Here is a 15,941-nt window from a genome sequence, read left to right on the forward strand (position 1 = left end):
CAGAAGTCACCGCTGGAGGATCCACCATGAACATGTTGGCATTTAGCATGTTTGCCAGACCCAGCATGCACCTGTAGGTCACGCAAAACATCGTGGGCGTGTTTGATTTGGGTCAATTGGTGTGCTGGGCGCATGGTGCAGTTCACTAACTGCCCGCCCCGGCACAGGTGCGATCTCACCCTGCCCCCCCCGACACTCGGCCTGAGTGCAGAGTGTCACCTCTCTGGACACGGAGCTCTCCGGAGCTCTGCCCTCCTGCGGACGCAGACACACCAGTCTGCATTTTCATTTGGCTTTTGTTCCTACTCTGATGCGACTAGAAATGTAGCGAAGTACAATACTATATGATAAAAAGTACTTAAAGGCAGAATAAGTAGGATTTGTCGGTTGCTGTTTGTAAACACACAATTCAAAGTTGGTCCCTCCTTGACGAGCGAGAGATAGAGAGCGAGCTAGTCAGTGAATTAACTGTGTATGTAACTGATTGTTTCAGGGCGGTTACGTTCTAAAGCAGAAATAAACACGCCGACACCTCCGCACAACTCCGCAATTGTCAGATTTTGGGTGTATGCAGCCAAAGCCGGGCTTCATCCTGTCCGCTCTGTGGCCTCCCCGCCCCCGGTCAAACAGACACACAGCGCTGCACACAGACAGAGCAGAGCAGAGGAGAGACGGAGTCCCGACCTCACAGCCTGCATGCTGTTATTGGCTGGGGGTTACACACCACTGCCCAAAGGTTGACCCCCAGAAACATCCCAAACACAGCAAACTAATAAGAAACTAAGAGAATACAGGCAGAGGGCAGCATCTCTGCAGATACAGACACCGCCACACACTTCTAGTGGGTCATAAGTTATGATTGAGAGGGATTATTTTTGTATGAATCTATACATTGTTTTTTAGGAAAATCCTACTTATTGTGCCTTTAAGTAAAAGTGAAATAGCAGATTTTTTAAAATACTCAAAAAAGTACACATAAAATGACTTTGTTACAGTAACAAGACTAAATGCATCCAATAGAAAAAACAAATACTCTCAATAATTCTTTCCAGCTTCTCCAATGTGAGGATTAACTGCTTTTCTGTTTTATAGCATTGTAAACTGAATATCTTTGGGTTTTGGACTTTTGGTCAGACAAAACAAACCACATGTAACCTGTTTACTTATAAGGGCATACAGTATTTGGCACAGACTTTCTTTCTTTATTAGGAGCCCCAGCATAGGCTATTCTTCCTGGGGTCCACCACACATACAGTCATACACATTTCTCCACACCATAGTAACATAAACAAAACAGACAAAACAGCTCATCCCATTGAATTAACAATCAATATACATACAGAAGATAAACAAAATTGTCATCCTTTCAACAAAATTATAAATCACTCCCAATTCCTCAAGAAGTCATAGCAAACTTGATGTTTTTCCTTCTTCATACAAATAAATAGTAATTCTTAATAAACATGATTCCTTGTCTGAATGACCTACTTAAATTATATATTTGTCCATCCTGCGCTTTCACACATTTCATTCCAAGAAAATAGGGCATTAAAATACTCTCCTGATTCTCTACCAAGGGGGATTTCTACTTTCACCCAGGTTTCCATTTTATTTCTTACACCATTTTTTCCACACACACAATTCAATTATGGTTCCTGAAATATTTGGAAATGCTGTTTTAACAAAATTTTGAACCAATCTTTAGTATTCTTCTGAACAATATGCAGCTGGTAACAAACTTATAGGGTGGCTGTTTGTACCAGAAAATGGTGCCGCTGGAGTCTTTGACAGCGGATTAACTTTTGCTATCTTCCATGCCTGTGGACAAATACATTTTTCAATACTCAAATTAATATGACAGGAACGGCAATTAAATTGGCAAAAATGAAATGTAACCTCTAAATGATCCGCCCCTGGTGGTCTGTCCTTGCGTTTATATTAACAACTTTTGCAATTTTAAGTTTACACTTCTTATTCTTCATTATTAAATTCTTAATTAGTATTGTGGAGATACTGTTACTTGTTTAGTGAATATTGCTCCTCAAATAGTTTACCTTATCATGAAGATAATCATTAAAATAATTAGCAATTTGTACTGGTCGGGTCAAGAATTTCCCTTCCACTTCAAGCTATGCTGGGCAGGATTTGGGCCCACGTCCCATCATGCCCTTTATTAAACTCCACAACTTTTTCTTGTCATTCTTTACATCCTTAGTTTATTTTTCATAAACAATTGATTTTTCTTTTTCTTTAATGCTGTCACATAATTTTATAACCTCCTATAAATAAAATCAGACTCATAACTTAATGTGATAGCTACATTTTTTGCTATTCATCAATTCCTTCAATTCCTCATCTACCCAGGGTGATCTCAAGTTCCAGACCGTCTGCTTTCTAATTGGTGCATGTTACTCAATCCTCTGCATAAATAACACATTAAAGACTTCAAGGGCATCAACTGGATTATCCTTCTCTAGTACACATTCCCAATATATATTTTTAACATCATCTATAAATGACTCTTCACAAAATGTTTTCATTGATCTCCTGAATACTACTCTAGGTCCCCCTTTTTTGAAACCTTTGTCTTTCTTACATGCACCACCAAATTCTGATGGCTATACCTCTCTGGAATTATTGCATTTGAACATAAATGACTCATTTTGTCATCACATGATCAACACAAGTTGCACTCTTGGACACATCTTTCCTTATGCACACTCTTGTTGGTTGTACACCATTTGCACTAAGTTACATGCATGACATGCAAGAGCAAAATAAATCTCATTATCAAGATCACACACTTTATCTAACATTTCACACAATTTATCCAAATAAATACTGGAGCAACATCCTATTAGGCTTGCGTCATCGTGTGCACAGCTGCATTGACCCTTCGAGCCCCTAATATTATTTTAATATTATCATCATTGATCTGTTTTGCGTTTCCACTGCAGACAGCACTCTTAAAATGTAGGCGGGGTTGTTACCAGGGTTTCGGGGCTAACCCCCTTCCACTTTTCCAGCAGTTGGGAAACAACAGACGAGACTTTTCTTGGTCTTGAGAAGCTGCAGCATTTATTAACTGACACACTGTAACCTAAACAGTACATTTACAGCCAGATTGACAACTTACTGCTGACCTTTTCCTCTGCTCTGCTCCATTCACTGTCACTTTTCTGCCGCTCGCTCTCTCTCACACTTGTATTCAACTACACACACGCTACACACATGTGGTTGTTTATAAGCCTACAACAAGGAGACAAGTTTTTACTGCACTTCTGAACTCTGTCTTAGAATGATCTGTTTGGCCCAACCCTGGAGATTGTGCAGCTAGTAGTGATGCTAGGTAAAAGACGCATCAATTTGTAAATGCATGGTAGGTTAAAAGAAAATACAGGATGCAAGAGAAAAATAATGGTTTATTAATGTATGTACAGTACATGTACACACACCTTAGAATTCACCATGGCAGTGTTCATCATTGAGCACTGGCAGCTAGATAGGCATTGCCGATTGATTCAATCCATCGTCAGTTCTCAATTAAATTGACAATCGGCCCAAGCCTGCGTCCTATCAGCAGAGGTTCCAAATGTGGTAACTTAATTTGCAACCACAGTACTTCAATAGCAGGCATTAAATCATATCTCTGTTTGGCTGGAAGTTGATTTTGAATGAATACCCACTGCTGCATCTTTACACGTGTCATCTAAGTGAGTTTCAGATATTGCTAACATTCGATAATATTTGTTATCTCACTCACTTTATTTCTTAGGCTGCAAATATTGTCAAATATAAGCCAATTTTAACCCTTTCTTAGCAGCTTAGTTGAAATTAAGATGGTGATTGAAATTGTATCTTGTTTTCCCTTCCTTTTAATTTGAGAGCTAGAATTAAACATACATTTAACTCATTCAACACACACACAATCCCATAAACAACCCAACACTCAAACACACATAGTTTGCCATACATGCGTCTTACTCACTATGCTTTTCACAGTCCGAAAACCTCTACACTTTTACGTGTGGTCACTCAGTAGAGGCAACTGCATCTGCATTGTAATTTTGAGAAAATGTTTCAAGAATTTAGGAACTGGTTTCACTGGTATGACAGACTTCTATATTAACCAGGTGCTTGATGACATACGATCCTGTAAAAACAAACACACTGCAAGTTTTGGGTTTTTTATACAACAGATTATTGATTTTTTTTCTTTTTATGTCTTACATGCTTTGCATGTGTGTGTGTGTGTGTGTGTGTGTGTGTGTGTGTGTGTGTGTCCGCAGTCCCTTAGGTGCATGCTCTGCTCCTGAAGTGTCAGGCTGTTGTTGTGATAGTTGTGCTGTCCTGATTTGTGTCTCTTTGCTCTCTGTAGTAACCCAAATCTCCCTGGGCACCAGGGGAGCCACACCTCATCCTATCTGTGTGTGTGTGTGTGTGTGTGTGTGTGTGTGTGTGTGTGTGTGTACTTGTACTTGCTACATAGTGAGGACTGAAACACGTTTTTTTTTTTCCTACAGAATAAGGACATTTTCGGAAAGTGAGGACATTTTGTGGTCCTCACAACTTCAAAGGGCTGTTAGAAGGTTAGGACTTGGTTTTAAGGGTTAGGTTAGAATGAAGTTAGGGTTAGGGTGAGGGTTAGGTGTTTAGTTGTGATGGTTAAGGTTGGGGTAAGGGGCTAGGGAATGCATTATGTCAATGGCAGTCCTCACAAAGATAGAAGTACAAGGATGTCTGTGTGTGTGTTTCATGTTCTTATATCCCAGTGGGGACTGAATACACACTAACCCATAGGGACTTGTGTCACTGTGGGGACAAAAATTGAGGTCCCCATGGGTAGAGACTGCTTTTTGAGGGTTAAGACTTGGTTTTAGGATAAAGGTTGCAATCAAGTTAAGCTTAGGGTTTGGGTAAGGGTCAAGGTTAGGCATTTATTTGTGATGGTTAGGGTAAGGGGTTAGGGAAAGCATTATGTCAATGACTGTCCCCCACGGTGATAGTGAAACAAACGTGTGTGTGTGTGCAGACAACAAGCTCATTAACCCTTAAAGCCCCTCCATGTGCTTAATAGGCACAGTGTTGAGCCCGTGCAGTCCACTGTAACGTCTGAGGCTGTAATGCTCGCTGCTGTTGCACACTGTGATGTTCTGTACACTCTGTGCTGTTTTTATGTTTATCCAGGCCAGCCTACACCACTTGAGCAGTGGCAGCTACTTAAGAGGCTTAGGAGCCAATTAGGGAGGCACACAAGCTGACGCATGCTGAAGTACTCACGTGATGGATAGTATGATCTTCGCTGTGCATTATTGGATATCCAAGTGTGGCTTGATGTATCAGTAAACAAACAGTGAAAAATCAATAGATTCAATCAGAAACTATAGTACGGGCACATGCATGGTGAAGACGCTATCAGGTCATATATGTGACACAGGTGAGCAAACAAGCTCGTAAGGACACACAAAGACAGACATTCGCACACAAAGCACTGCACACGGTAATGCAAAGACATAATGTAAAGGCACAGATAAATTGCAGCGCAGTGCAGCCATTACAAAAGAATAATGGGCCAGGCGGCTAATGCAGTGGTTTAAATAGATCCCACTCGCCCAGGCTATTGTGGTGGACTCCCCAGGAAATGAATTGCCACTATTGTGATGTCCTAGCTTGGCACTTTCATTGTTATGAGTGTCTGTGCATAGGCTAATGTCTCGTCATAATACACCATGCATCATCCTGTGTGAACACCGCCACTGCTCTAACAGCCAGTAGAAATTGCTTGCACTCACTGCACCAGTTGTGCATGTCTGCATGTGTAAGTGTGCGTAGATACACTTGTGTTTATGTTTTGTTTTTGTTTTTTCATGAGCTTCTTTGTAGGAGTAGTAATCAGTTTTTATTCTGTCATGACACTGGTTGCAGATGGAGGCTTAAACAAATTATTTTTATACAATTTCAAGTCAAGCATCCCTACCTCCAAAACAGATGCAATTCAGTCAATTCATTACCAATCCACAGCGGATGCTATCAGAGTCAGTCAACAGCCACTCAATGTTTATCAGGGCCAATTAAGACCAATCAAGCCTATTAGACATCATAATGTCGGCAGACACAGTGATGAGGGCAGAGCACTTAATGAGGCTTCACTGAAGAGAAGTGGTAAATGGTCTTGTGGTCACTGAGCATTCTCCCAAGCTCAGCGTCCTTCAGACAACCATAAGGAAGTCCCCTCTTCCTCTGATCTCTATTTCTTTCATCTTATTTACTTGTCTACATCTAAGCCCCCTCCCTCCCACCTATGCACGGAAGCCCGCCCAGTCTGCAGGCATACATTTGGTATCATGCTCCATGTCCAAGCCAATTGTGCAGCTAAGGGAATTATTTCAGTACATTTCAGGCGGCCAGTGAACCAGTCATCTTTGTGCTATCGCCACAGAGCTCTCTCCCTGCCCCCCACCCAACCACAGCGTCTCTTCCCCAGCGCCCACTTACAGTGTGCCTCCAGGGCAGGCAGCTATATGCATCTCAGCTCGTCTCGTGGCCCTCGTGGCCCTATTGAGCCAGGGCGCCCTGTCGCCCAGTTCAGATACAGACACTGAGAGAGATCCACTGGTGCACTGTAGGTAGGAGGTTTAACACTGTTAGCAGCAGCAACAGTTTTATTTAAAATAAATAGATGAAAAACTGTTTAGTTAGACAGCTGATAGTTACAATGGCTGATCAGCCGATCAAGAAAATAGTGCCCCCTTAGAGAAAATAATACTTTATATGTATAAAACCCAAGAAAAAGGACACATGAACATACAGTACATACCATACAGTTTAAATAGCAATTGCAAAGTGCATTGCAAACATCAGAGACCTCATAACCTCATTTGTAGACTGAATGATCATCATCATCAATCATTTTCTTTTTCCAAAATTTTTGTGACTTCAAAAATGGTTGATGTTTCAGTCTTTTTTGTTAATAGTAATTAATGTGGCTCAAATGATGCCTCTGAAAAAATGCAATGCCGTTTCATCACCTCTCACATCTCATTAAACTTCTGAGATGGTCTCACTGCTTTCTTTCTTTTATCACTGATGAATAGCCTCACAGTGAAGTAGCCATTCTGCTATAATTATGTGTTATTATTATTCTCCTGACTCCTCCATTTGGCTAATTCTGTTTTCCTCATCACTAACACCACCAGATAGAGACACCAGGAACACTGACTATTTGTATCTCTTCTTTTGGCCCTGCATTGCGACATTCAGGACGTAATTGCGTATCATCATCATGCTCCTGTGAAAATCAATGGCAGGTCCATGTTCTATTCCTGGCTACTAGAAATGGCCCTTTTTCTAAGAGTAGAGACTGGGGAGAGAGAGGAAAGAGGAGAGGGAGGAGGGGAGCGAGGTGGGGAGAGGAGAGGAAAGGAGAGGAGAGAGTGTCCGATGCTGGTTGGCATGGTAACCTGGCCAGGTGAAAGGGAGCCTGGGGAAAGGGAGGGAGGGAGGGCTTTTGTCTCACGGGAGTAGCCTATCAGCAGCCAGCCTATCCCCCACAATCCCCTGCAGGCTTAAGCGTATCATCACTGCCCTCTGGGTTGCTGTGGAGGAACAGGGCTCTCCTCACCTCCACATAAAAGACGTTGTACTGTGCAGTAAACACACACTACACTATTATTCTTTGGGTTTCCAAAAGCTGTAATGCTGATGTTTTCTTTTCTATAGGATGAAAAATAGACATGTTTGGGACTGCAGCACACTGGCATGTCATCATCCTCTCCTCTTTATTTATTTCAGTTTTTAATTTGAGGATAAACTCCTTGAGATGCACAATCTCGTTTACACGTCACATCTTCTTGTATTTTTAAAGACGAGCAGTGCGTGAGTCTTGTGTGTGAAGGACGGAAGGATTTATGCTTCATTTGAGCATTAATATGTCTTATAAACCTAGATTTAGTCTTTTCCAGACATGCATACAGGAAGTTATTAATAAAACAGTGAAATCCAGCAAGACACAGAAACAAAGATTTCAGTGGTAAGATGATGTAGAGATGATTCAAAGTGACAAAGTGACTCACAGTGATTGATATAAGATAAGATTTAAGATGATATCACCTTTTTCTGTCAGGCAGCTCAAGCCTGTGTGTTTGCTGTGTGTTGTGCTCAAGGCTGAATTAGACACTAAGGGAGTTGATGCCTAATGAGACAGGGGACTCCCCCTTTCCTCCTTCACCTCCTCTCTTTCTCTTTCTTTCTTTCTTTCGTTCTTTCTTTCTTTCTTTCTTTCTTTCTTTCTTTCTTTCTTTCTTTCTTTCTTTCTTTCTTTCTTTCTTTTTTTCTTTCTTTCTTTCTTTCTTTCTTTCTTTCTTTCTTTCTTTCTTCTCCTCTCTTCACTCCTCCCCATAGCCCTGTTCCCATAATTCCACTGGATATTAAAGAAATACATCAACACAACAATTACAGGGCCGCAAAGTGCGCCTCAGGGCTGGCTCAGCTGGGCTGCTTGCACACACAAACACACATACATTTGTACACACACGCATATACACAGACACAAGCTGATAAATGTACAAACACACTTAGATGTACAAATTGTGTGTGCCTCGTCTTTGAGCCCTCTTCATGTTGCAGAGACAGTCCCATTGTTGAGTATTTGTTTGCTTTTGTGTCTCTGCCTTCTTAGACATTAATCTCAAATCAAGATGTGATGTTGTAAAATAAATTCAGTGTGATGTTTGCAACATATAAACTGCAGAGCTGCTGTCTGGCTCACACATTAAAACAAAAGTGACTTTTAGTGGTTTGAACAGAGACGATCATAAAATAATATGCCAATCTGTAAATGATTTTCTATGTGCCGATGTCAGTAACTGGTTCAGGAAAATAAATGAATAGTGATGATGATTAATGATGCAACATTAAGTTAACATTTCCTTCATTGGTTGAATAAATATAGACGGCTTTTTGGAAGGTCTGCTTTGTCTGAATAAAAATTTCAAGCTATTTCTGGAGATATTGGTTTTAAGTTTTCAGTCTGTCCACGAAAACATGAAGAAACCTGTATTCCTGCATGTATTCATCGATTGTCATCACAGCTTTCTCTCCTCTTCTATACATATATGGTTTTTTTTTGTGTCCTTCAATGGACCAACTCTCAAATGTGGATTTTGTTTTTTTATTTTTTCTCCAATTTCATACAGCTACCTTGAGCCTAGAAACATCACATGCTTGTGTTGCATTTCAGTCAATAAATGAATGAATTTTTTCCCCCCTATTGCCTCAACTAAAGAGCAGCTAGGAAGAGCCACTGCTTTGATTGGCTGTGAGATCAAAAGCAACCCCCTCAATCCCCTCACACCAAGCCTAAGGTGATTGGTCGACTCCAGTTTGTTCACATTTCCACATCATCAGCTGACCATTCTCAGACTTGCCCCTTTGAGGTGACATTGTTTTCCAAATATAACTATATAACTATAAAAAACAACACAGTGAACTTCATTTTGAAAGAATTAATTTTTTAAAGAATAATTTTTTTAATTTTAAAAACATAATCATATTGCCAGTAATATTTTTTATGGTTGCATAAGTACAGTACTTTTAAAACTGTACATCTAAGCCACATCAACCTGTTCTATCAGCATATCAATAACAGTATCTGTTGGCTGGTAATATAAAAAAGAATTGGGAGCTGCAAAAATGTGCTATTTAACACAAATAGACTGTAGCTTTAATGTATTTCCCCTCCAGATCATGGATGCTGAAATCCCTTTAATGTTTACAGTACAGACATCTGCTACACACCACTGGCGGAGCTGTCTTGATCTTTTCACCGTCCTTGCTTTTTGTCACCTAGCACAGTATCCCGTTCTGCCAGGAGTGTCAACAACATCGCCCTGTGCCACCTCTGAGCCACTTACACGGCAAAATGAAAGTATCTGTGCACTAAAACGATAACGTTTAAATAAAGCCAGAGCAGTTATTTTTTTCCCCTCACTTTTCCAAATGTGTCTCACAAAAAATTCATACTTGTCATGCAAAATAAATCAGCGTTCTTTTCCATAGCCAAGCCTCAAATGGCTGCAGAGTGAATAAGAGATGAGGCTTAAATGTTTGCAACCTCTTGCCTGACACTTCCCATCACATCACTGAAGTCACGCTTTGTGTGTTTGTGTGCAAGAGCGAGCACAAACATTTGTGGGCATGCACAAGCTTGTGTGTGTGTGTGTACGTGTGTGTACGTGGGTGAGTGTGTGTGAGCATCTGGGAGCAGAGGGTTGTTATACACTCTGCTGTGGGTGTAATGAGGCATGTATGTTGTTAGTGTGTGTTTAGTGTGGTGTCTTCAGAGTGCTGTTAGAGCATCACTATCATTTAGGACCTCAGATACAAGATACACACCAAGGCTGCTTGTTACCTTCAAAACAACATTAAAGGGAAGCTGTACGTTCAGTTACAGTACATTAACAGCTGGGAATACTTTGTGTTCCTTATGTAAGCAAGTTTTTTGTACTCTTTTTTTAATTTTACAAATGACGGTTAATGAGTTTTTTTGCATTACAGCTAGATAACTAGCTGAACTTCTACTTAGCATGAAACTAACACTGTTAGACGACACATTGTGTGATGAAAAAGCCACAAAGCAGCATTGCTTTTTGATTGTTCAGCATACCTAGACATAGCTTAAATAGTAGTACACTAATGTTTGATCATTAAGGAGTGTTCATATCATATGAATAAATTGTATAAAATATGTAAAAGAAACAATTAATTATATTATTTAATTATACCAATTCTCAATTATTGGAATTTTATTGGTGTTGATCTTTGTTTCATTAGAGAAATGCTTGTTTCATGCTTACATTGTTCCCAATGACACTTTTATTTCTTGTCACCGCCCCCTCACCTATCAGCCAATCACATGCTCTCTGCCTTTCTCAGCCACTTCAGAAGCTGCCAGCTAACTGGCTAGCTCATGTTGGCTACAACGACCAAAAGAGAAAGACTATGTGTTTATGCTCTTAACAAAGTTGTTAAATGCTACAGAGGTAACTCTGAATTAACCAGTTAGCTGCTGCCATTACAACTGGCTTCACTTTGGTGTGGAGTAAGTGCACCAACCTGCCTAGCTAGTTAGCTGGCTAGGTAGGTAGCCTTGTTAAGCTAAATAAAAGAAGAGGTTAGTTACTGTGTTTGAACTGTGTTTATTTGCTGCAGCAGCCTCTAGCTGATTGATACAAAATTACTTGGTCATAGATTCTGGCTTAATCAAAAGTTATTTGAACTAGAGAGATGAGTCTCACAGTATTTTGCTAGTGCTGTTCCTTTGAACAATACATCTATCAGGCATGGTTCATCCAGAAAATGAATCTATAATCTATAATCTAAAATTAATCTTTTTTTCTCCACCTTATTTCCGCACCAGTCCCTGCCATGATCACGTCCTACCCCAACACCACGCTGGCCACGCAGGGTGAAGAGAAGAAGATGAGCTGCACGGCCCACGGAGAGAAACCCATCATGGTACGCTGGGAGAAGGAGGAACGCATCATCAACCCTGAGACTAGCCGCTACGTGGTTTCTGTCAAGGAGGTGGGCGATGAAGTCATCTCCACCCTGCAGGTAGGAGGCTGTGCTACTTGGAAGTGTAAAATTCAAGTTAGGGCCATATATTGGGATAGCTGATATTTATTTTATACATTAAGTCACTGCATGCTCATAGTTTTTGTCTTTATTTACTCTTTTTTGTTTTTCCATTAAATACTGGATACTTTCACCTCTTTAGGACTGAAAAATCCTTCTAATGACACAGTTTGAGATGGAAAAATAACTCTTTGGTTGAACTGTTCACCACTCATGTCTACACTATGACCTGTGATGAGGGCTCATTTTAATGGGTCATAAGTCAAAAAGTTGTGAAACCATAACTGGAGGGAAAACCTCTCCATAAAAGTAAAGATATCAGATATTGGCATACATTTTCAACATCGATATCACTAATGGACCACTGGAAATCCACCTGTATATTGTCTTTTGCATCAGTTCATTTCTAAACTCATCTCTTTCCTGTGCATCCATCAGATCATGCCCACAGTGAGGGAGGACTCCGGCTTCTTTTCCTGCCATGCCATCAACTCCTTTGGTGAAGACAGAGGAATCATACAGCTCACAGTGCAAGGTATAACTGCACCTACCTCGACTACTCAAAGAAAAAAAATGCTGTAGCGGAACCTTTGAACCTTTGAACCTTCCCACCAATTGCAGATAATGGCAAATTTTGAAGCGCTTTGAGTAGTCAGAAAGACTAGAAAGGCGCTATATAAGTATAGTCCATTTACCATTTTACCTTCAGTTCAGTAACACTAAAGGATTCGTCAACTTTGTGCCTTATAGAGCCCCCGGACCCCCCAGAGGTGGAGATCAGAGAAGTGAAAGACAGGACCATTGCACTGCGTTGGACTATGGGTTTTGATGGCAACAGCCCAATCACAGGCTTCGATATTGAGAGCAAGAACAAATCAGGTACAGGAAAAGACATTTAAATCACTGTAAAGTTAGATGGTATGATCATACACTGAGCAAAAATGACTTCACATAGCATTGGTTAAAATTTGTAAGCTTGTAGAGAATCATGTGTTTTGGTTGATGAATTATCCCTGCATTCACTTTGTCTCAGCACTATAATGTCCTAATGCACTTAGCTAGATTTGACCTCTCCCCTGACCCAACAACCCAAATAAACCTCACCCTCTCCCCTCTACAGCCTCCTGGGATACCGCTCAGAAGACCAAAGATGTCTCACCTCAGCTCAACCAGGCCACCATCATCGACCTGCACCCCTCCTCCACCTACAACATCCGCATGTTCGCCAAGAACCTAATCGGCAAGAGCGAGGCCAGCAACGAGCTCACCATCACCACTGATGAAGCTGGTGAGAATGAACTGACGGAGTTTTTCGTTCTGCACCCACCCACAAACATATGTGCTGTATTCTGTACAGAACTAAATCATGCACAAATGTTACAGACACTTGCTTTTCACTCTTATTTTCAAGTACACAAACAAACAGTTATAGTAGCACGAGTAAATCTAATTTGTTACTATGACCCAACAAATCAGAGTAACAGAAACAGTGAGAAAGACAGCAGTCAGACGTGAGTGCAGGTGGCGAGTGAAAGACAAGAGGCAAAAGGCCGACTGAGTCAATTCATTAACAGCCTGGTGACATCAGCCCCATTGGCTCTGTTGCATTATTGAACACACGCTGACCCCACACTAAAAGCAAAACTTTTCAATTAGCGGCCTCAGTAGTAAATGTCACACTACGGTCAATAGACTGAGGCTGGACCCCTTCTGCAAATTAGCCCCCCATCCCTTCACCTCCCCCGTCTCTGTCACCCCCCACAGAGCACTGCTCCTCACCCTCAGCTGCCACCTATAAATACAACCATCACATTTGCTAAAATAGCCAGATGCAAACCCTAGACTGTATAAAAGAAGTGGACATAGCCACCTAACATAGACTACCGTTTTTGAAGCCTCGAGTTTGGCTTTTTGGCCGTCGCCATGTTGTTTTTTTGGAGCCAGAAGTGACCATATTTGGACGAGAGAGTGTAGCTAGCTAGCCTGGTTAGGAAGGTGCATCCGTTATTCACATTAACTGTGATATTAATTGGGATGCTAATTTTGGCTAGCGAAAAACAGGCTTAAAACAACAATTAAGACATTTTTTAGGCAACCAAAATGTTACATTTAACTTTCATAAACTGAAAACACAAAGTTCTTAGACAAAAACAGAGACAGCACCCAAAAACAACTTCACGGCTAGTTAAATGTGCACAGTGCAGTGGATACGCATCACCTCTATCCTCATTGACAGGTTGCCATGGTAGCGACATCAATCACAAGGTAGCCACGCCCTATAGCATACCCTGCTTTATCGTCTATTTTACTCTAAATGGCACCATAATTTACAAAATGAACATCATGCTGTATGGAAGAAGACTTGAAACTAGCGATTGAGACCATGAACTCATCAGGAAAATGTTTACTGAGGTAATAAATCAGGTGAGAAGGAGGGTCATTTTCTCAGACTTTCATACAATCGGACCTCTTTTTGCAACCAGTGCAGTCGCCCCCCTACTGGCCATTAGAAATAATGCAGGCTTAAGGCTTCACTTTTCAGACCCGGAGGTTGCCGCTTTATCCAGACTCACTTCTGGACATTTGTTTAGTGGGGTTTTGTGCAGAACAACGTTGTTTTCAACAGCCTTTTAAAAATGTTGGAGACAGTTGTTGGATGTGTACAGTGTTATAATATGTGCATGTTGGTGATCTGATCTCAGCTCCCGATGGACCACCTCAGGAAGTACAGCTGGAAGCCCTCTCCTCTCAGAGCATCCGAGTCACTTGGCGGGTAAGTTATTCCAACCCTGTGGGTTAAAAATGTATGTATGTTTCCAGGACGTTTTCCATGTTTCCATGAAGTGGAACGCATCTAAAGAAGAGGATTGTGTTGGCTGCTATATGTGTAGCCTCTTTTTGGGTGCCATCTTTGGTACTTTCAATGAGTTATTGGCATAGACAAACTGTCCAGGAGGATTATAATGCTATTCACATACTGTACTACAGAAGCTGACAAGGTCTTCCTTCAGCACAATCAGCAATTCATTTGCATATATGGCACAATGCATCCCTCCCCACTCCTGTGTCGTGATGATATTGACCAGTATTGGATCAGAATACATCCTTATTGCATTTGGTATGTAGAGCTCTCCACAAATGGTTACATTACCCAAAATGCATTTTATTGCCAGATGCTGTCAGGGGCATGAGTGAAAAACAAAAGATGGTACCGAACCTGGACTTTGAAGGTCTTGGGTAGACAAGGCACAAACAACATAAGTATGTTGTAAGTGTTATTGGTAAATTGATGTCATTTACAGCATTCCCTCTTTAGTCAGATGATATAGTAGATAGTACAAGCAGTGAGTGATTTTTTTTTCTATTTGTCTTTTTTTACTTTTGCATTCAAGTAAAAAAGAGCAGGAACGTTCATCGCCTTTGTCTCAAATAACCCCTGTCATTCCTTTGCCAGGCGCCCAAGAAGCACCTCCAGAATGGAGCCATCAGAGGCTACCAGGTGGGCTACAGGGAGTACAGCTCTGGTGGAAACTACCAGTTCAGTGTGATCAGCGTGGAAACCACAGGGGACAATGCAGAAAGCCTGGTGCTGGACAACCTGAAGAAGTTCACCCAGTATGGAGTCGTGGTGCAAGCCAGCAACAGCGCTGGGACAGGGCCCTCTTCCACAGAGGTGGCTGCTACCACGCTGGAGGACGGTAAGACAGGAGGGAGATGAAGCTGGAGTACGATATCAAACTCAGTGTTTGATAGTTGCGATGATGTACAGAATATTCCAAATAAAACTCTAACAAGAAAGCATTAGTAAAGAAAGTCTGATACAACATAATGAAAAAAGACATTTGCTAAAAGTGAACACTAAGGGATACAGCAAAAACCAACGAAGGATTCTACATATTAGATGTGATTTGCTTAATATATTTGAATTAATTTTACCTGTGTGTCCTAACAGAGGTGATGCCAATACAACACAGCTGTGAATTTGCTGTTCTCAAAGAGGCAGACACCACAGTTTAATTTTGGAGAGATTTGTGAGGATATATCACAACCTAGTGGAGATCAGAGGGTGCTGCCACATGCTATCAATCCGATAGTTTAGTCTACTGAGAGTCACTTTTTTCACAGTCTGTCTCCTGGTTCTTCCCCTTCAGTGCCCAGTCGTCCTCCAGAGAACGTCCAGGCTACTGCCACGTCTCCAGAGGTCATCTCTCTGTCCTGGCTGACCCCTCCCAAAGATGCTCTGAATGGCAACCTGCTGGGCTTTAGGGTCATCTACTGGGCCAACCTGCCTGATGGAGGTACACAGT

General features: G+C 41.3%; 1 protein-coding gene across 3 annotated transcripts in view; it reads left to right on the forward strand.

The window, feature by feature from the left end:
* Positions 1-15,941, forward strand: part of dscama (Down syndrome cell adhesion molecule a) — a 106,707-nt gene that overhangs the window by 75,100 nt on the left and 15,666 nt on the right. For all 3 annotated transcript variants that reach the window (XM_044222781.1, XM_044222779.1, XM_044222780.1), the window contains exons 12-18: positions 11,417-11,613; positions 12,073-12,169; positions 12,385-12,513; positions 12,755-12,922; positions 14,337-14,407; positions 15,089-15,332; positions 15,786-15,932. In XM_044222781.1, the coding sequence (XP_044078716.1) occupies positions 11,417-11,613; positions 12,073-12,169; positions 12,385-12,513; positions 12,755-12,922; positions 14,337-14,407; positions 15,089-15,332; positions 15,786-15,932 (1,053 nt within the window). The remainder of the gene's footprint in view (positions 1-11,416; positions 11,614-12,072; positions 12,170-12,384; positions 12,514-12,754; positions 12,923-14,336; positions 14,408-15,088; positions 15,333-15,785; positions 15,933-15,941) is intronic.

This window comes from Siniperca chuatsi, linkage group LG14 (genome assembly GCF_020085105.1).
Source record: "Siniperca chuatsi isolate FFG_IHB_CAS linkage group LG14, ASM2008510v1, whole genome shotgun sequence".
In the NCBI taxonomy this organism is placed as follows: Eukaryota; Metazoa; Chordata; class Actinopteri; order Centrarchiformes; family Sinipercidae; genus Siniperca; species Siniperca chuatsi.